Source organism: Pelodiscus sinensis, chromosome 26, assembly GCF_052426305.1.
Source record: "Pelodiscus sinensis isolate ZL-2025 chromosome 26, ASM5242630v1, whole genome shotgun sequence".
Classification (NCBI taxonomy): Eukaryota; Metazoa; Chordata; order Testudines; family Trionychidae; genus Pelodiscus; species Pelodiscus sinensis.
The window spans coordinates 13,183,375-13,204,560 of NC_143077.1; the positions used below are offsets into that span (position 1 = coordinate 13,183,375).

The window sequence follows — 21,186 nt, forward strand, 5'->3', positions numbered from 1 at the left end:
GCCACAGAGCCTCCTGGCTCCCACTGGCTCCGGTTCACCATTTGCAGCCAAGGGGAGCCACAGTACGCCGCAGCCCAGGTCGTGCTGATTCCTGTGACTCCCGTTGACTGCAAATGGCGAACCATGGCCAATGGGAACCACGAGGCTCCATGACTGCATGGCTGGTAAATAAACAATCCGGAGCAGCCCATTAGCATCTTTCTCCGCGTGGGTCTGCAGACCACTTGGAGAAACGCTGATTTACAAACGCTGACTTGAGCCTGTATTGGGCCTTTCTGGAGTTGGTGTGTAATGGACCTGACGCTGCAGAACACGCACGTCTCTGGGAAATGAGGATGCTCTGTCCAGACCATGCAGATGTGAGGACCTCGAGACCTCAAACTATACCTTGCAATCGCAAGGATCAGAGGGGAAAGCGGTGCCAGTGTAGGAACGGGGACTGTTTCTGTGCCGAGTGCTATTGAGGATGGGGGACTACATGCTCTCAAGCATTTGTATTTGAAGAAGGAGACAGATCAAACCCCAAGCAGGGCTAAGATTGTCTAATAGAAGTCGGATTCTACAAGGATGGGTGCTTCAGCAAAGTAAGTCTATGTATGGAGAATTCACAGAGTAAGAAAAGAGGGGTGATGCTCCCCTATTATACAGGGTATTATAGGAGATTTGGGGCTTTAACTTGAGAGAGGTGGGCAAATGTAAGAGTGAGAGTCTAAGGTGGGGTTGCTTGTGATAGGGGCAGGGCTCAACAGGCCTGTAGCTCACTTCTAGTTTCTCTCTTATGCTCCTAAAAGCCCATGGTTGAGGGTTTCAGCCAGTCGCCTGCAGCAGTCAAGAAGGGATTCCCCTCTCCTTGCAAAATATGGTCTGGGAATGTTTTTTAATCTCCTTTCTCGGAAGTGCCAGGCATGGCCATGGCTGGTGATGAGAGATGGACAGAGACGGCCAGGGTTCTGAGGGAGCACTGAGCATTGTCACTCTAAGGGACTTGCTTGGCTGGTTCTTACATGCTCAGGGTCTAACTGGTCACCATGTGTGGGGACTGGAAAGGAATTTTCCTTCAGGTCAGACTGGCAGTGATCTGAGGGGGTTTTGCTTTTCTACAGCAACCCTCACACTACACATGCTGCCAGATCATTAGGTACCGCTCGCTTAATTCCTCGCCACTAGGGGGCCCTTGGGAACTGACGCATCTTAGTCCTTCCTATTCTCCTGTGTGTTGTGATACTTTGGTTTGATTTTGCTTGGTAGGTTTATTGTGGGTGCTGGAAGGCACAGGGGCCAATTCCATGGGTTCTCCAAGGCTGGAGCATCTATGAGTAGGTGCTTACTATCCACCAGCCACAAAGCTCCCCCCCTTTCACCTCCCCATGGGTAATGTAGGCAAAGGAAGTTCTCAAAACTGCCTACACTGCCTAGACACTAGGGACGGCTGGGGCCACACCACAGCTAGCCTAGGTCCCTGGCCACTGGGAAGCGGCAGCCTGGCTCCCCAGCAGCAACAGCCCTCTGGGTGGCTAGGGAGGATCAAGCTTGAAGGCTGGGGTTGGGGAAATTGTTGAAGGGGTGTGATCTCAAGGGGAAGGAGTGCAGCTTGGGCTTGCCTTCCCCAGCTGGGCCTTCGCCCACTGTTCATGCACCTCCCCTTGCCGGCAGCCCCACTGATCAACTTTTCCCTCTGCCTCCCAGCACCTCCTGCTTGCCTTGGATGTGGATCAGCTGTTCTGCAGCGTACAGGAGGCACTGGGAGAAAGAGGAGCAGGGACAGGGTGCGTGTGGGGAGGGCAGGAGGCAGAAAGAAGTTGAGAAGAGGTAGGACTAGGGCCTGGGGTAGGTGGTGTGGGGTTGCACCCCACTCCAGGTAGAGAGAGGGAAGTCGAGTTTACACTTGGGGTATTTGGTGGCCTTTGATGTACACAAGGTCTGACTAGATGATCTGGTGAATCCTTCCAACCTGAAACTCTACCAATGGTGTTCTCTTGCTATGACTGAAGGAGTTCACTGAGGAGATGTCTGAGCCATTAGCTATTATCTCTGAACAGCCATGGAATGCAAGAGAAATACCAGAAGACTGGAAAAGGGCAAATAAAGAGCCCATCTGTGAAAAGGGAAATAAGGGCAACCCAGGAAATTACAGACCAGTCATCTTCACTTCTATAACAGAAAAGATAATGGAGCAAATAGTTAAGGAATCCACTTGCAAACATCTAGGAGATGATGAGGTGATAAACAACAGTCAGCATGGGATGTGACAAAAACAAATCCTTTCAAACCAACCTGCTAGCTTTCTTTGACAGGGTAACAAGTCTTATGGATAGAGGGGAAAAAGCGGTAGATATGGTATATCTAGACTTTTGTAAGGCTTTTGAAACAGTCAGACATGACCGTCTCATTAACAAACGAAATGCAACTTAGATGGAGCTACTATAAAGTGGGTGCATAACTAGCTGGATAACTGTGCCCAAAAAGTAGTTCTCAATGGTTCACAGTCATGCTGGAATGGCACAACAAGTGGGATTCCATAGGGATCGGTTCTGGATCGGATTCTGTTTATATGTTCATCTGTGGTTTAGATAATGGCATAGAGAGTACACTTATACAGTTTGCAGATGATACCAAGCTAGGAGGGGTGCTTTGGAGGATAGGATAATAATTAGGGATGTAAAATCCCAACTAATCAGTTAAACATTGGGTTAACTTACCACTTAGGCAACTAAGTGGGATCCCAGGCAGGAGACCGCTCCAGTCCAGCTGGAGCAGCCCCCACCCACACAAGGCAGGCTGGAGGCTCCTGGCACCAGCCATATGGGGGCCCAGCAGGACTGGAGCAGCCCTCCACACTCGCCAGGCTTTGGGCAGAAAGCTGCTCCTGGGGAACTGGTTAGCCATTATCTAGTAAGCATCATCTGGTAAGGGTGAGGCTTACTGGATAACCAGTTACCTGTTCACGTCGCTAATTATAATTCAAAATTATCTGAGAAAAAAAGAGAAATGGTCTAAGGTAAACAGGATGAAGTTCAACAAGGACAAATGCAAAGTACTCCATTCTCGGGTCTCAATACAGTACTTGTTACTAGATCAGCTAACCCCATCGCTTTATACCATCCATTATTCCTCTGCGGCCAAATGGGTCCTGGAGGTTTACCTAAATTCCAAGGGTGGTGGAGGCAGGTTGTCGTCTGGGTAGGATGGAGACGGTGGAGAGACGGAATCAGACTGAGGTGGTGGTGGATAGTAGTTCATTTCCATGCTCTCATCTGAACCAATGCTGCCATTCTGATACACCATGTTAGAGGGATATCTAAAATTAAAAAAACCCAATGGAACAGTGATACTTAATTTTTCTCCTGGCCTCATAGAAAGGGCACTTCCAGTCTGGAGCATCAAGGAAACAAACACAGGAATACAGCCATGCAGGCTGCTCTATCACAAGTAACCTCATTATTAGAACCCTACTGAATTCAAAACTCAGACTAAGCTCTTCTAGCAGGAATGTCTCATGTTAAAAGCACAAATAAACCCCTAGTCTTAATTTGTGCCTCTATGCACTACCGTAATACAAATAATTATTTAAAAGGGATATAATCAGGTTCCAAATCATATAAAATGGTTCCTGATCTGTTTCCTGAAGCATCTTAGATTATTAGAAATTGTTTAGATTTTTAGAGATTTAAAATTCGCTTTCACTAGTTATGGATGTTTACTCTCTCTCTCTGTCTGGACAATGGACGTTAACCAATTATCTCACTTTTGTTTAGTGTTAAGATCTAGACAAGTTTATTTTCAGATTTTTATGCTTCAGCATCATAATTCAGTGTGAGGGTTGACAACACTTCAAGAGAATATTTCTGATTTTTGAAACAAAACAAGTATTTCTATTAGTTGTCAGACTGAGAAAAGCTTGCTCTTAAGGCTGGAATATGGACAAAAACTGGACTTGACAGACTCCTATATACATCACACACCCTGTGGCTGCAAGAAAGTCCTAATGTGACCACATGCTCATCAGGGTAAAGGCTATATCGCCTCTTGCATGTCTGGTAAGCGCCTAGCACATTGCAGATGTAATCATAAGCAAATAGCAAAGTATCCAAAGCTGAAACAGTATTTTGTTTAGGGTCATCCCTAGTTTGACAGTAGAGTAAGATCATTTCAAACAGTGAAACAAAAACAAACACTCTTCAAGCCTCAAATCAGAGCCTACAGCAAACTAAAATACATTGAAGAGTTTCTAGTGGAAAATAGAGAAAGCAAGAAAGCAGCTGTCATGAAGTCAGATTCATCCTGCCTGGCCTCAAGTTAACTGATAAAATAAAATAAAAGCAGGTTTTATTTCTAAATATAAAATGTGTGATTCTAAGCAAGATTTTCGTCAGTGAAAAGAGCCACATATGCTAAGAAAAGACCTTCTTGGGAAGTGCATGTTGGGAATTCTGTTTCCTTCACGCCAGACTGGTGTCAAAAGTTAAATTAAATCCCGAACAGCAAGCTCTGAAAAGTGATCAGTAACTGAAAAACTTGGATGGGAGGAGAAATGTCTTAAAATTTGAAACATGAAGCATAGCAGTATTAGAAACATGAAAAAGCAGTATTAGAAATGGTGCCCTATAAACAAAGTTGAGACAGCCCTTTGTGTGGAAAAAAAACTGACACAAAGCAGTCAGCTCTGGGAACATCTGCTTGCCCTACTCACTGGCTTTCCTTACCATGAAAGACTACTACATTAATTCAGCCCATAACCACAAGGAGACAAAGGCTACTAAAATTATCTCACTAACAGAAGAACGGCTATACAGGGTCAGACCAAAGGTCAATTTAGCCCAGTATCCTGTCTTCCAACAGTGGCCAATGCCAGGTGCCTCAGAGGGAGTAAACAAAACAGGTGACCATCAAGTGATCCATCACCGGTCACCCATTCCCAGCTTCTGACAAATAGAGGCTAGGGACACCATTCCTGCCATCCTGACTAATAGCCAGTGATGGACCTGTCCTTCATGAATTTATCTAGTTCTTTTTTGAACCCTATTAAAAGTCCTGGTCTTTACAACATCTTCTGGCAAGGAGTTCCACAGGTTGACTGTACATTGTGTCAAGAAATACTTCCTTTGTTTGTTTTAAATCTGCTACCTATTAATTTCATTTGGTGACCTCTAGTTCTTGTGTTACAGGAGCAAGTAAATAACTTTTCCTTATTTACTTTCTCCACGCTGGTTGTGATTTTTAGATCCCTATGATATCCCCCTTAGTCTCTTCCAAGATGAAAAGGCCCAGATTTATTAATTTCTTCTCCTATGGCAGCTGTTCCAAACTCCTAATTATTTTTGTTGCCCTTTAATGAACTTTTTCTGGTGCCAATATATCTTTTTTTTTTTTTAGATGAAGCAACCACATCTACACATAGTATTCAAGACGCTGGCACACCACAGATTTATATAGAGGCAATAAGATGTTTTCTGTCTTATTCTCTAACCTTTTAAGTCATTCCTAGCATTTTCTTTGCTTCTTTGACTACTGCTGCACATTGGGTGGATTTTTCAAAGATCTATCCACGATCATTCAAAGATTTATCTCTCTCGAATGTTAATAGCTAATTTAGTCCCCATCACTGTATGCACACAGTTGGGATTATGCTTTCCAACATGCAGTATTTTGCATTTATCAAAATTAAAATTAATCTGCCATTTTTCTGTTCCATCACCTACTTTTGACAGTGCTGCTGCTCAAATGTAGTGGGTTAATACAGTTCTGGGTCAAACTGGGGACCCAGCTGTAGAGACAAAAGACAGGACTATGCAGCACTGTCTTTTGTTTCAGCAAGACCAAACTAGCATGGTTACATCTATTCTACCAGCTGTAGAGAATGAGTGATGATTGGGTAATGGGACTAAGTCCTTGATATTTCTGCATCTCTCAGATTGGGGAGCCAAGAGCAAAAGCAGTTTTGCTTTTGAAGACTATTTGCACCACCTTCTTTAAAATGTTTAGCTTCTTGATTTATTTCTCAAGTTTTAAATCAACAGACAGATTTACTTCAGAGAATGTGATTAGCGGGGATATCGACCCGCAGAGCAGAGCTGGAGAAATTGCAGATCAGGATGAACTATATTACCATCAACAATGCCAGACTGCTTCTCCTTCAAGGAAGCAGCCAGATTCACTTACCCTTGTTTGTCTTTTGACTCCACAAACTCTTGGCCCATTTTCAATTTCTCCCACTCCTCCTTCCGGGTTTTGATTTTCCGTGGATTCACATTCCCTCGGTTGGGATTATCCTTTTTCTCTTTCTGGAGAAGAAAAGAAAGGCAGACCCATTAGAACTGGAAACTTGCTTGGGTTTAGTCTGTCCTTATTTCCTCTTACTGAGAGGGGTGGAGAAGAGACAGGAACAGCTACAAAGATCTTGGGATTCTTTGAGACTGCAGTAGAATGAATTTAGTACTGGCGGAAAGATTAAGATTTGTCTACGTGAACAGTTAGAATGTGGTAAGATGAGGCACCAATCCACCTTGAACTAACCAGCCATGCACTACATGTGTACATGAACAATCAGTGCACAGGAGGTTAGTACAAGGTAGATTTACACACCAACCAGCTACTGCAGATAGTAGCATAGGGATGAGCTCTCCTTTATGCTCCAGCCAGGGTGCCTCAGTTATGACCAGAAAAGAACTTTTCGGAGGGAAAGGGCAGATCACTTCCCCACGCCTAGAGCTTGCCTAAATGGCATGTTTCTATGCACCAAGCCAGGGTGTTCATCTATAGCGCACCAGCTTGCTACATAGCAACGCCGCATAAGGAAACTGCTACAGGGCAATGAACGTCCTGGCATGCCATAGTATCAACAAGAGATGTTACTGCGCAGGACCATTCATGCCCTGGTTTGCTACACAGTAACTTACAACCTAGACAAGCCCCTGTTGTGTCTTTGGTCTTTATGTTGAGGCTGCCAGCAAGGACATCAGTAAGTGGCAACTGTTAAGTGGGTGGTTTTTTAAAAACACAGATGCCTGCCCAAAATACTGGGCTAAAACCAATCCCAATTCCAAGGACTCTGATATTCCAGGCCTCTTTCCTATATTTTGAGTGGAAGGTTATTATCTATTTTGAGATCTGATGATACAATCACTTAAAATGAAGTCAACTTTTCTCAAAACTAAGCCTTAAAGGTATAATCCTTTTCAAATGCTACAATTATAAAAAGATACTCAAGTGCAGCAACTGGACTAGTGTGATGGGGGGGTTTTTTGGGAGGAGGGGAAGGGATTGGTAGTTTTACTTACCTTAAACACTTCCATATATTAAGAAGTGTAATTGAATTTTTAAATTTAACGCACCTCTTTCAGAACAGGCATACCCATTTCCTGGTGACAATATTTCGGGTACCTCGCAGTATACTAAAGGTAGTAAATGGGCACTTTAATACAGATATGTCTAAAAACGGCTCTTGCCACCCAAGAGACAGCACTTACAGTGCTAATGTATAGAAGTCCAGAAGACAGAAGGTACAAAGCTATGGAATGAACTAGCATCACCATCCAAAGCACATGACATTCAGAAGAACAATTTTTTAAAAATCTCTCCATTGTACTAAGTAAGGATTATAGTAACAGGCAATAGGGAGGGCTTTTAAGTATAATTGTATACTTGACCATATCCCAAAAACCAAGTGAAAGTGCAAACTTGGATTTTGAAGACAAACTGTCTCCTATGAGTCTCTAGCTTTTCCTCCTACCTTGTCTTTTCTATTATTTCTTTGCTAGCATGCAGCAACAAACATCCCCTCACCCTGTGCTTCCGCTTCTCTTTCATGATATCCTTGGTGTCCTGTAGCATTTTCTCTTTCCAAAGGTCAAAGAAGTATGAAGGGTCTGTGTAGAACTTGAGTGCCTCTTTGCCATCATCCCTGGATCAGAAACACAGAGAAGGTGCCAGTCAGGTGCTTGTATGATGCCCAAAGATACCCAACAGGTGACAATTTCCATGAAACTGAAACAAAAGGCCAAACATTTTGTACTCTTCCCCTTCCCCTTCAAATAGGAAGCATATGAGCTCTTGAGGAGCAACCCAGTATCTTAAAACCATCACCAAACCACCGCTTCTCAGCAGTGGCTGAATAGTTAAAGCACTCAGCTATGGTCCTGAAGGTTGCAGGTTTGAGTCTCATTTGATTTCACACACAAAGCCCAGCTCCAGTTCACCCAGCTGTCAAATGGGTACCTGATGCATTGGGTTAGGACAGTCAGATTGCTGGCCATAGCCTCCTACCTACATCAGCCTGATGAGCCAGGGGAACTCTGACCACTCCTCCAGCAAGGCCCTAAGTGTGAGTCTCCTCTGGTTTCTGGATATACAGTTTGATTTCTGTACCTTAGGTAAGTGGCGAGAACTCCACTGAGCAGCCACTAACAACTACGGAGGCGGCAGCAGCTGTCTCTCCCCCTGCTCCCTTGTCCAATATACCCTCTCTCCCCACACAGGCTGCTTCTCATCCTTTTGCTCCCCAGACTCTTTTCCAGATAGCCTGCTCTGCAGCAACGTCAAGGGATACAGGCTTACATGCACGCACCTCCTAACGCTGAACAGCATTCTTTTAAGCCATCATCTCCATCCTGCCCAAACCACTCCCCCCCACCACAGCAGATCAGGCTCCTGTTACTTCCTCCCTCCCGATACATTCCTGTGTTTTGGGAAAAATCTTCTCCACTTAGAAACCTTCAGACCAGCATCATCCCTGAAGCTCAGGAACATGCATCACATGCACCCCCTCCTACTTGGCAGTAGGACAGCATCTCACAGAAGACAGCTGCCTCCAGCTATCTGTAATTACTTTTTACCTGTTCAAAAGAAATTTATGGATGTGGGCTAAAGCAATATTTGTATTCTGACCCTCTGCTCTATGACTATCAACAGCTGTGACACTCAGACTTTTGAAATTAAAAAAGTCAAATTAATGATCAGCATTACCCAAAAAAGCCAGTTTTATGACTTCATTGTTTCATTTACTGTAGTGCCATTTATCCACAGTTAAACAGCAGGACAGTGAAATATTTAGTTTTTGTGTTTCTGTATGTGTGTGCATGTATTCTCACAGCAAAATGACTGACCAAGGATTCTTATTTTATTACCTATAATTGGTTAGTCTAGTAAAAACCTCCTGATTGGTTAATACACTAAAATTATACAGTGGTTTAACATCATGTACTGCAAAAAGCCACAGGAAACACACTGAAGACAACTGTGGATCATAACACTTAGGGTACGTCTAGACTACAGGCTGTTGTCGACAGATACTGTCGACAAAGAGCATCTAGACTACAGCCAGTTCTGTCGACAAAGTAAGCCACTTTGTCAACGGAGAGTCTAGACTCTTTTGAAAAAGCATAGTGTGGATGCAATAGTGCCTTTTGTCGACAAAAGGCGTTATTCCTCGTAGAATGAGGTTAACCGCCGTCGACAAAACTGCCGCGTTCAGTCAACTTACTGTCGACAGAACTCGGCGTTAGTGTAGACACAGGCATAGTTTTGTCGACAAAGTCCACTTTTGTCGACAAAACCCTGTAGTCTAGACACAACCTTAGTCTGAGTTAGGGATGTGAACGACTCGACTAGTCTATCAGAAAGAGGCAGTGGGGGACGGGGGAAGAGGAGGGTGTACTTCAAAGCGGTAGCGCCACCTGGAGCCTGGGGCCAGATCCTGAGCTCCACGTGGTGCTGCCACTTTGAAACACGGCATGCAGCCTGAGGCCAGCTGGAGTGTCCCCACGCTGCATGCGGCATTTCAAAGCGACAGCGCCCCATGGAGCCTGGGGTCAGCAGGGGAGTCCTCAGCTGACCCCAGGCTCCATGGGGCACTGCCCCTTTGAAACTCCGTGCTCACTGCAGCGCTTTCGCCTTTGAAGTGTAGCAACAGCCCTAGGACTAATCGACTAGATGATGCAAATTGCATCGACTATTCAATTAGTCAATTACTTGAAATTTAACATCCCTAGTCTGAGTATCCCAGGATGAAGTAACAGGTCTTGAGCGTTAAGCAGAAGGGCTTTTTGCTGGTTAGACAGTCAGGATCTAGGCTGAGTAAGTCACTCAACACCAAGCACAGACCAGATAATGCTCAAAATCTAAAGAAGTCTGATGCACCCATTTGAGTCAGCATCGCATGCAAATGTATGTCCTGTAGTTTCCAAGACGGCTCTTGGAAGGGGGGACATGAGATTACACAGGGAAGCTTGAGAAAATACATCACATACCTAGTAATGTTATGCAGTACGATCCAAGATCTGTCTCTCTAAGGCACCATCACAACAGCAATAACAGGTAACTATGTAATTTTTCAGCTACCTCCATCTGTACAACCCCAGAAACAAAACTACAAATAATCCAGCTAACCTGCCCGAAGGACTCTAGTTAGGTGACTCCATTTCCCTTAGGGGCTAGTGCTTCTCGATAAAGCTAGTGTGACCTTGGCCATCGGGTGAGCACCTGTCTCCATTGGCTGTGGTGGAAACGTTCCTGACAAGGGGGAAAAAAAGAGCTAAAGAGGGGCTGCCACATTACCTGTAAGGGGAGAGAATGTTGAGAGGTGGAGGTGTATTGCAGATGTTATATGTTTCCAGGACAGGCACTGGGAGGGAGTCTCTGTCAAAGAGCTTCTGGTCCTGAGTGGTGGAGCTTTTGAAGGCTTTCCTTGTATTAATGCCTTGTAGGGACACTAAGAAAGAAGGAAACAATGGAAAGAGAAAGTTAAAGACAGTTCAACGTAGGCGACTGATACAGATGGCCAAATAGCTACATCTGATTGCAGTTACAATCCCAGCATGCTTAGTGTTTTCTATGGCTGGGTTCCTTTCCCCCCCCCACAATACTCTCGAGACAAAAACTCCAATCCTGTCTACAAAGGGTTGAAACTGTTTCATATGGGTCTCAAGAAAGGTGCTAAGGTGGTTTCAAATTTCAGCATAAATACAGCCTGAAAATCATGCTGCCGCTGTCTGCATTGAATAGCCAGCCACTGGACATGGAGACTTGCTATGACTCTAGCAGATAGAATTGTTTGGAACCACTTCACATATCTCTAGCAAAGTGTTTTTCAAGGCAGTTAGGGCAGGGGAAACACATGAGCCTCTAGCATGCTTCCCTCTCATTCCAAGGCCATGAGCTCTGCTGGTTAGATGGGGCTCTTTAGCAGGCTTGGTCTGCAAGTGCTGTGCTCCGCTCCATTACCTTCTTCCTCTTTGGGATCCAGCTGAGTGACTTTGACTTGCAAGCGATCGACCCTCTCGACTAGAGAGCTCACCCGAAAGGCAAAGGTGTTGGCCTGAGTAAACAGCTCTCCAAAAATGTCCTCTGCAAATTTACCTGGAATATTCAAAGCGCTTTATTACACTCTGAGCTGCATTATCCTTTCCACTTAATTCTTGAGTCCTCCTGAAATCTCACCTCCTCCCCCACACTAACCAATCTCCTGCTGCTTCCACATTAATCAGCGCACTATTTTCTGGCCTTTGCAAGAGCTACATTTGTTAGTTTCAAGTTTGGAAATGTTGATCCCACCCAAGATATTTAGTGTCCTGTGTGGATACAAATTTTTTTTTATCTGCCTCTACATCTGTATCTCCAAAAATGAGTTGTGGATATTCACAGCCACGGATACCTGTGGATATAAAGTGGATATCTGCAAATTTTCAGTCGGGATGTAAAATCCTGTTTAAAAAGTTAACCAGTTAAACATTGCATTTGACTCGGATCCTGTGGGCGCTGGGGGGCTGCTCCAGAAGCATCCCCACCCACCTACAGCACGGTGGGCCCCGCTGAGCTGGAGTAAGGGGCTGCTCCAGCCTGTCTTGGCCGCTGGTTACCTGGTGAGCATCACCCGGTATCCACATCTGCATCCGTATTTGTAAAAAATGAGCCGCAGATAGCTGCATATCCACAGATTTAAAGTGGATATAAAGCAGATTTGCAATATTCTAAAGATACTAGCACAGACAGTGAATTGATGCACCACTCCAGCTAAATGTGATCCTTCTAACGGGTCTTTAAAACTACAATAAAACACAACTGAAGCATATGTCTTAAGTCTTGAATAAAGTAACCAAAACTGGTCGACATGAGCTAAGTTGACAGTGTGCTGTATTACTCTGTGTCAGATTAGCTGGCAGTCCCTTTAGGGTTATATGATGTTCTGTTTATTAACAAGCAAATATAGCTAGATTTTACTGCTGTATGGTACCTCAAAGGGCTCCCAAATTATAAACTACTGCATTGCAGTAAGACCTCCTGAATGGTAACTGTAATCTAGAACTACCGTATTTTCCGGCGTATAAGGCGACTGGGCGTATAAGACGACCCCCTAATTTTCCAGTTAAAACATAGGTTTTGGCCTATACTTGCTGTATAAGACTACCCCCCCTTCCGAGGCAATTTCCTTCTTGCTGGAGCCATGATGGGGTCTTTTCTACCAGCCATTTGTTGTACACCCACTTACAGAACGTCCCTAATCTTTTAGGCCGCTGGATGTGCGGTAATACAGTACTGTAGCTTCGGCTACATACAGAACGTCCCTGTGCTGATACTGTATGTACTGCGCTGAGCTAATCCCAGCAAGCGGTGTATTCTATTAATGCATACAAAGCCTGCTCGGATTGGCAAAGGTTGTAATAGCCCGCCTCTCTGACTCAGCCAATCCGAGCAGGCTTTGTATGCATTAATAGATGACACCGCTTGCCGTGATTGGCTCAGCGCGGTACATACAGTATCAGCACAGGGACGTTCTGTATGTAGCCGAAGCTACAGTACTGTATTAGGGCACATCCAGTGGGCTAAAAGGTAATAATAGGGACGTTCTGTATGTAGCCGAAGCTACAGTATGTTTATACCCGGCGTATAAGACGACCCCCGATTTTTGGGGGATTTTTTTTAGTATAAAAAGTCGTCCTATACGCCGGAAAATACGGTTTATGGTCTATTCAAATCTTCATCCTAAAGCCTTAGCCACATTCACAGACAAGGATACTGACCCTCTAGATTCTACAGATAGCAGCACCTGAAAGACTGATGCTTTCAAGATTATTATATAAACACACCAGGCGACTCTGCCCCCTGCTTGCTATGCTCACCAAAACCCCTCTCACTGGCTGCTGTTGCATCTTACACCGAGCCCAGCTGCGCTCTCCATGGCCCCAATTCACTCGCACCCTTCTCCGCTCCCACCCACCATACCCCTGGACGGGCCCCTCAATCTGAATGCTCTTGGCCCATCCCACCTGCTCGTTCCCTTCAATCGCCAGCTAGTTCCCCCTGCCCACACCCATCCCACTCCTGCCCCACCCACCAATAAAACAGTCCATGGCCCACAGCCAACCCTATTCCTTGCCCCACCTCCATTCTCCATTCCCACACCCCCATTCCCTTGCCTCCATTCCTACCTCCACCATGCTCCCTAATCCTCCACCATCCCTCCCCCCACCTCCATTCCTACCACTCCATCCGTCCTAACCCCCCCATCCCACACTGCCTACCCCTATTCTCACCTCCTTCCTATTGTATATTCCTATACCCCCATCCTTTCCTAGCCCCTCCCCTTCCACATCCCCACACTGCCCATCCCTCCTCCATTCCTATATGCCCTCACCCGCACCATCCCACCTTACCACACCGCCCATCCCCACATACACCCTTGTCCCCTTTCCTTCCTCCCTCCCTATGCACGCCCTGCCCGCTCCCACGAACAGGCAACCTAACCAGCAAAGAAACAGCACCAGGTCCCTATGCACGAATTTCTGGGGGGGGAGGGGGGGGTTGAGAGGGGGGGCTGCTCCAGGTGCTGTGCCAGCAGGATCTGAGCAGTTGCCTGGAGAGAAGGGGCAGCAAAGGTGGCATTGCTGGGGTGCTGTGAAGCGAGAAAGGGGGATGTCTGAGGGCAGACGAAATGGAAAGGAGGCAGAGAAAGAGGGTCAGAGAGTGCGGGTGCCTTTGGGATGTCAGGATACACATGGAGGATGGAAAGAGGGCCAGGGAGCCATGCAGGGAAGGGGTGTGTCACTGGGCGCTACCATGCAGAGGCAGGCACACCCTGCTACTTCGCCACCCCTTGACCACATCGCTCTAAACACTGCTGGGCCTCCCCTCTGTGATGCCTCTGGGCTTGCTGGACTGCAGCAAAGGGTTCCACTGGGGCGGCTCGGCATTGGGGCGGCCACTCGGGGCGTGGCAGAGAAGGGGGCAGCGAGTGGCTGAGGACACAGAGCCTGCCTCCATTCCCGGCATGAGTGGGCCACACCCCAGGCCTCGCACCAGCTGAAGCAGATCCCTGGGCTGGGGGCTGAGAGCCCCAGCCTGGGAGGCGCACAACCTTGCACCCCTGCCCCCGGACAGCAAGCCTAAGCTCAGCCCACCCAACATACATAGTCACCCACCATAGCCAGCTGCCAAAAGGGAACATGGCACAGTGGCTGCTTTCCCCCAGCATGCAGCCAGCACCACCCCTTAGCCACTAGACCCTGCACCGCCTCCCCTGGGGGTCTGCTCCCGCATGGCGCTTCAGGCCCTTTGGCAGCCGGGAAGGCCCCCAACTTCCCCAGGTCCAGCTGTCCTGTAGTCTCTACATGGGGTCTCCCCTCCAAGCAATGGCAGCGGCCCCATTTCCTGCGGCAGGCTGATCCAGAGCAGTGCCCAGGCCCTGACTGGTATTGCTCCCTGCCCCGGACACTGTTCGGGGACCAGCAACACCGTCTGGCAGCCTAGCCTGGGCAGATTCCACCTCCGAAGGATCCTACTTGTTCAGCTCTGACCGCAGCCTTTCAGGAGGTGGAATCTGCCCAGGCTGGGTTACCAGGTGGCTTTGCCAGTCCCCAAACAGTGTCTGGAGCAGGAAGGCCGTGCAAGGATGAAGCTGCCCTTACCCCGTCTTGTGAGGAATCCTGACTTGCTAAATATTTATGGCCAAGACCATCAAAATCAGAAGCCTGAAGTTAGCTTCTAATCAGTGGTCTGGCTTTCAAGAGCCTCACAGAGCCAATCGCTCCCCCTGAAGTCAGTGGAGCCCATCAAGAGCTGGGCACTTTTGAAAAACCCTGCCAGTCCATCAGGAGCTTAAATGAAGATGCAACTTCAGAGCTCTTAAAAAAAAAAAATCTTGGCTTTTAGCACAAGAGATACGGGTAAAATGGAAACTGCACTTCTAACAGGTGATTCCAGAAGGAAGGAAGTGAAAAAACACTCGGCCATTATTCAAGTCCAGCTGTTTCCATGACATCTACGAACCTGAGTAGAGTCTGCTCTTTGAAGCAGTACCAAGCTCAAGCCCCTTTCCCTGCAGTCATTTTATACAAGCGTGCTCAACTTGTGTCTTTCAGAGTCCCAGCATCTAGGCCTACGGCCGTTGTCTCTATGCAGGTTGCGTATAATGTGTTTCTCCTTCCTGTATGCCTGGTTTTAATATGGGGCACTACCTTTGCCCTGCTGACACATCTTGTCAGCTGTTCTGTGTTAACTCATAAGAAGCTATTCAATCCCTCAGACACAGGAATCAGACCGGTATCATTGGAACTGGCTTTCATTAAGCATCCACTCTGTTCCACCTCACTGTAAGAGCAACTCACACATTTCACAAAGGATGACACAATGAAAGGAGAGGGAAGACTCATCTATAATGCAATTTGACAGACCTCATAGTCATAGCCTCATGCAACAAGATTGTTATTTACTTCCATTTTAACAACATCTGAAACCCATTTCTGAATTTCACAAGGAAAAGGCTACAGATACTGGGAAAAACCAAACTGTTGTTTTGCAGTGTTGAGCAGTACACTTTAACTATACAAAGATGAGACAAACACAGTTACTTGCACTGGTCCAGATGCTTGGGTGAATTCCTCTAATTGCATAAATGTGTCAACATGCAGTTACTGCAGAGGATGCAGTATATGCTTTTGTATTTCATGCACATTTTTGGACGCGAGCAGAGATTAGTTTTCAAGGATTTAGCTGCCTGATTGATTTTAATTCAAGAGTGAAAATTACAATCAAGATTATCTTTATCCTGCATTGGCTGGAAGACAATGATTTAGTAGTTCCTTCCCATTTCTAGCTTCTATGATTCTACCGAATTAACAGAAATGCAGAGACTGCCTCTCCAAAGTGCTACCGGCTGTCATAGTAACAAAGGGCAAACTCTCTGGAACATAAATGCTGCACAAGTTTTATGTTTGTGCCTTTGTAAAGAGGTAGTGGTGTACTAGGCATGGCTGATTATTCATTTGACAGGTCTGCTGTCACTTACTGAACTGTCTTCAGATTACTACAGTATTCAGCACATAAGAAAACATCATATTCCCATCTTCAAAATAATGTACAGACAACAAGTATGGTTATCTGGGTTTCAACATTCTGCAGTAATTAGCCCAAAGACCACAGTACTTAGAATTCTGTCTTCAACCCTGTGGGTGCATATGGAAGAAAATGCTCATTTTTATTTCCCTCCCTCCCCATTACCCTCAAATAAACGTACAGTGATGTGCATGAGCATCAATAAGAATAGCCTGTTTCACATGAGTTTCCCCTACAGCCCTCTTGGTTGTGTCTGTGATTGGCCCTCCCCCACACCCCAAAGCGAGGCTCCCTTGGTACCCTCCTGATAAAGGAACCAGGCTGTGATGTGGCTTCCAGCACTTCTCTCTCTGTGCTGAGGGATAAGCAGAGGTGCTTTGAATATTGTGAAGTGCATAAAGAAGGTCTCAGCCTGAGGGATCTGGCTGGTGCTCTGTCACACTAACCCCTGGCATGCCTTTTGGATTTGGATCAGCTTACTCTCTGTATTTGGGAATTAAAGAGCTTTGCTGCCCTCCCCCTCCTCATTTCACGTGCACATGATGGATTTTAAGAGAGCCCTGATGCTACGCAACCATCTCAGGAATCACATCTAACTACCACACAGTGAGAGTCAATTGACAACGGATGTGTAGATTGGTCTTATCCATTGCTGCACATTGATCTTTTCAGCAACAGACAATGCAAGGCCTATTGGTATCAGTTACTTGTGAACCTTGAAGCAGCCCAGGGGCTTTAGTGACAGTGATGTGTTTTCACTATTGCAGAAATAGGAAGGATTGTGCCTGGAATCCTCTCACCCATGTTCATGTTGCACTAGAGAAAGGGTCTATCCTGTGAAGGAAACATAGGTACTTCCAGAGTGAAATTAATGTATGAATCTGTTTATCAAGGCATTTGCAGGCCAACAAAGCGATACTGAGCAAAAGGGGGTTAAATCTGAAACCAGAACATTTTAAAGGAGAAAAAAGATGGTGGTACAGCACAGCCATTCTTTCAGTTTATTTTTGTTATAAAGCTTGGGCCCAATATTTTCACTCTGCCCCTCATAAGCCTATTTGCTAGCTCACCAGAAAGCCAAACCATCAAGTGGTAGCCATTTGTGCCGCTGAACTAACATGCGGCCTGCAAACTCCAATATCTGAGGCAATTCTTAGTCCTAATTGGGGACTTTCAGCCTTGTAATGCAATAAATGTAGCATGAGCAATCAGGCCAGATGCGGTGTGCTCATTCTGATTACCTTTCATTAAAAGTTTTTGATTGTAAATTTAACACAGTTGAGCTACAATTAATAGCCGATGCAATACAGGTGCATTCTCTAACAAGGGACTGGCCACTCCGAGTCTCCCATTTTATAGCCCCAAACCATGCTCCATCCTTCAATCTACAGTTTTGCTGCAGCTCTTCTATTCCCCTATTCTCCAATTTTTTTTTTTTAATTGGTAGGAGAAGGAGAGAAAACATTTTAGCATTACCCAGGGAGGGCAGAGCGGGGAGAAATAGGAATGCAGGAATAGCAAGCTAAAGAAAGCACTAACTACTCCTGAGGGCAGCATGCAGGCTCACAGTGGTACTCACTCAGGCTCCCTAGCTGTCGAATGACATTTGCCAGGGTGATGTTGGTCATGCATTCCAGCTCACTTTTAACGGTAGGCAACGTCTGACGGCACAGGTGCCTTGGCTCAATGTTCCTCGTTACTAACGGCATGGTGGACCCACTTCAGGCAGTGTTCTGAAAGATGAAAAACAACCCAAAAAAGAAACAGGAAAGGATTACTCACCCGCAGATTCCAGGCACACTAGAGTTCCTGCTCTGAAACAGCTTCATTTATAAGGCATTTTTTTCCTCCCCACCCTTATAAAACTGGTTCTTCAAAAATAAAGATCCTGCTGTTCCACACCATGGAGAAGCAGAAACCTGTTGGCTCAGGTGTAGAGGCAGCAATGGAAAACTACCCATCTTAGATGAGCAGGAACTGTTTATATTACTGCTGCTGCCACACTACCCTTCCCACTGATGCCTCTGCACTGAACAGACTCATTCCTTCAACACAGACAGCAAGGGCTTACATGAGACAACAGGAAGGGCTTGCAGCTGACCAGGAAACTTTCTGGTGACTGTTTCTTATCCTGCAGGCTGCACCCCTCTTCCCTTGGAAATTCCTTTGTGTGGCTTACATTTACCCAGACCCATTGTTTTAGAGTTAGCGGTTTACCACACTGGTAGCTTTATAAGGCTATGAGGGTAGATCACATCATTGAAAGAAATCAAAATTGATCTTACTACACTCAGCCAGAAGGAATTTCCAACCCCGATTTCCAGTTTTTCTAACACTTATGAAACACAAAACTTCTAAAGCTATTCTTCAGAAAATGATTGTGTGGGTCTGTTGCCTGCCTGGTATTTTACAACAGCAAACGTGCCTAACTGTTAAACAGTTTAATTCTCTTACCTCCTCCTACCCACAAAACAGAATGAAACTTCAACTCCTGAATAACTTGAGCACAGCACAAGCAGTTAGATCCATCTCCAAAACGTCTAACAAAGGCAAATCTATCCCAACTTTTTGATTAATTTTAAGAAGGAAAACAGTTTTCCTTGTAACTCAGATGAGAAAAAATTCTAGAGTATAGAAGCAGATGCCTGCCTGGTGATGGACATGCTGAGCTGCTCAGGATGGGTGTAAAAATAAAACAGGAAGCTAACAGCTTGGGGAACATAGCTTCCTGTCTCCAACAGCAACAAACCAAGAACCATAAAACAGTCAGCTGCTTGCTCTTGACTTTGAGTCACCCTTTAATAGTCTGAGGCAGCTGGCAGCTTATCTTTCAGGTTCAGGAGTCCTTCTTGGATGCTTTTCTACTAGGATGTTAAGAAGAAGGTGTGGTTATTACCTCACAAACCAGATTCTGAATTTCCAGATTTGAACCATTTGTGCAGAGGAGTTCAAGGTCTGGAACACTGCAGGGTATGCTATCTTACAGTACCACCAAACTCCATTATAAATAAGTCATTTAATCACTTGTTCCTGTGAAACAAAAGGTTCCAAAAGACCAAAAACACTAATAAAAGTGACACTGATGAACCAAACCTAAAACCCAAGAAAAGCAGGAAAATCTAATAGGACTGAAATCCCTCCTTCTCAGACCTCACCATGCTTGAGTAGTGTAAAGGCCATCAAAGTACAGAGTAAGATAAACAACCTCCACCATTAATCCTAAATTCCATGCATTCTGTGGACTTAAATTTTATCATCACATTAGGTTTCTTTGCTTTAGCTAAACCAGCATTCCCCGAAGCATCCCATAACAATGGCCACACCAGCAACTTGAATATATGGGGCTATGATCTTAGGCAACAGCTAACTTGCTCAGGCTTCTCCTGTTTCTCTGGCTCTCACTCATACAAGCAGATGTAGCTTGGTCCCATCAAGCTACTCAGGGGCATAGCACCCAAGCAGAGCAGGAAGTCGTCTTCTGTTGAGGGGAAAACCACCAGAGTACAATTTAAAACACAGGAAAGACACTAAGAGACCAAAGAGGACAGGAAAGAAAATGCACCCTGTCCCCACCCCACAAAAAAGATATTGCAGCAACTAGATTATTACAGAGAAGGGACACAGGATGAGCTTACTGCTGATCTAATGTGTGTGCGTGTTGAGGGCAGGACACACTCCTATTAGGAGCCACTGGTTTAGAACTATGTTGGCTCCAGCCCCCAGAAAATAAGGACTTGTCTATACTGTGCTGTTTACATAATTTATTTTAAACTAAAGCAAACAATACTGGCAAAAGTCACCGTTTATACTGAAGCAGCTTATCTATGCTAGGGGCTTGGGAAAGAGGAGAAGGTCAGGGTACAGGAGATGTTACAGAAAGACAGCCAACTGCCCTCTCAATAGCTAGGAGATTCGGGGGAGGGAAGCAGTAAGAGAAATTCAAAGCTTCAGCTTAATTATGCAGTTACTAGCCAGAGACAAGGCAGACATGACGCGTGGGGCCTCTGAGCAGGTCCAATGACAGTATCCTTTAGTAATGGCGGACTCCTCTCCCTTTTCCCAGCAGCTCTTGGGGTGGAGTGGTTCTCAACAGCACACTGCATTTAGACACTGATGCCCCCTCATCTTTAATATCACTCTTTGTTTAGGTTTATCCCCCCCAGTTACTACATGTGTCATACACAGGGCTTGGAAATCGTGCAAGTGGATGGGAAGAAAAGCCTCATGCAATTGATTAGAAACAAAGAACATACTGAGAAAGGTGTTTTGGGGGAAGTGTAAGAGAGAGAGAAATGGTGAGGGGGAGAAGGTAGAAAAGAACTCTGAGAAAGGGAGAAAGGAAACTAGATATTAGGGGCTTACTTACACTGCAGTTCTGACAAGACACATGAATAGCAGCGCGTACTGAAGTGATGCCCTGTAACATCCCTGTGTGGGCACTGTGGGAGTGGACTAAAAGGTTCTTAGTTTGTGTTAATGAAGTCGTCTAACTCCCCGTACCACCACGCAGGGGAGTTACAATGCAGCATTTTGGTGCGCACTGTTATTCGTACCTGCATAGTCCAATGTGCAGAGCCGCGTAGCCAGAGCCTAGACAACACAAGGACAAATGCACCATGATCTAGGAGAAAAACAGAAAAGCAGTGAGCAAAGCCAGGAAAGAAAAGGTCTAGTTAAAGTAGGAGACTGCCAGCGTTTCCTCTAAGCTGGGCACTTGGGCGGCCACCCAGGAGAGATTCAAACACCACTCAACTGATTAGTAGAGCACGCACAGCAGGCAGCATGTGTTTTTACTGGTGCTGCACATCTGCACATGCCTTGGTGCACAAAACCAAATTTATTCTGCATGTGGATGGGGGAAAA

General features: G+C 45.7%; 1 protein-coding gene across 3 annotated transcripts in view; it reads right to left on the minus strand.

Moving 5' to 3' along the window:
• The window catches only part of WASF2 (WASP family member 2), a 45,323-nt gene that overhangs the window by 6,247 nt on the left and 17,890 nt on the right, over positions 1-21,186 (minus strand). The window contains exons 2-8 of one of the 3 annotated variants that reach the window (XM_075908844.2): positions 20,877-20,944; positions 17,903-18,056; positions 11,218-11,352; positions 10,552-10,705; positions 7,783-7,900; positions 6,160-6,281; positions 3,143-3,298 (exon numbers count right to left, since the gene is read on the minus strand). In XM_075908844.2, coding sequence (XP_075764959.2) covers positions 3,143-3,298; positions 6,160-6,281; positions 7,783-7,900; positions 10,552-10,705; positions 11,218-11,352; positions 17,903-18,032 — 815 coding nt within the window. In that variant the 5' untranslated portion in view covers positions 18,033-18,056; positions 20,877-20,944. Of the gene's footprint in view, positions 1-3,142; positions 3,299-6,159; positions 6,282-7,782; positions 7,901-10,551; positions 10,706-11,217; positions 11,353-17,902; positions 18,057-18,777; positions 19,464-20,876; positions 20,945-21,186 lie in introns of those variants that run through there. The other 2 variants (XM_075908845.2, XM_075908843.2) reach the window with 2 other exon arrangements.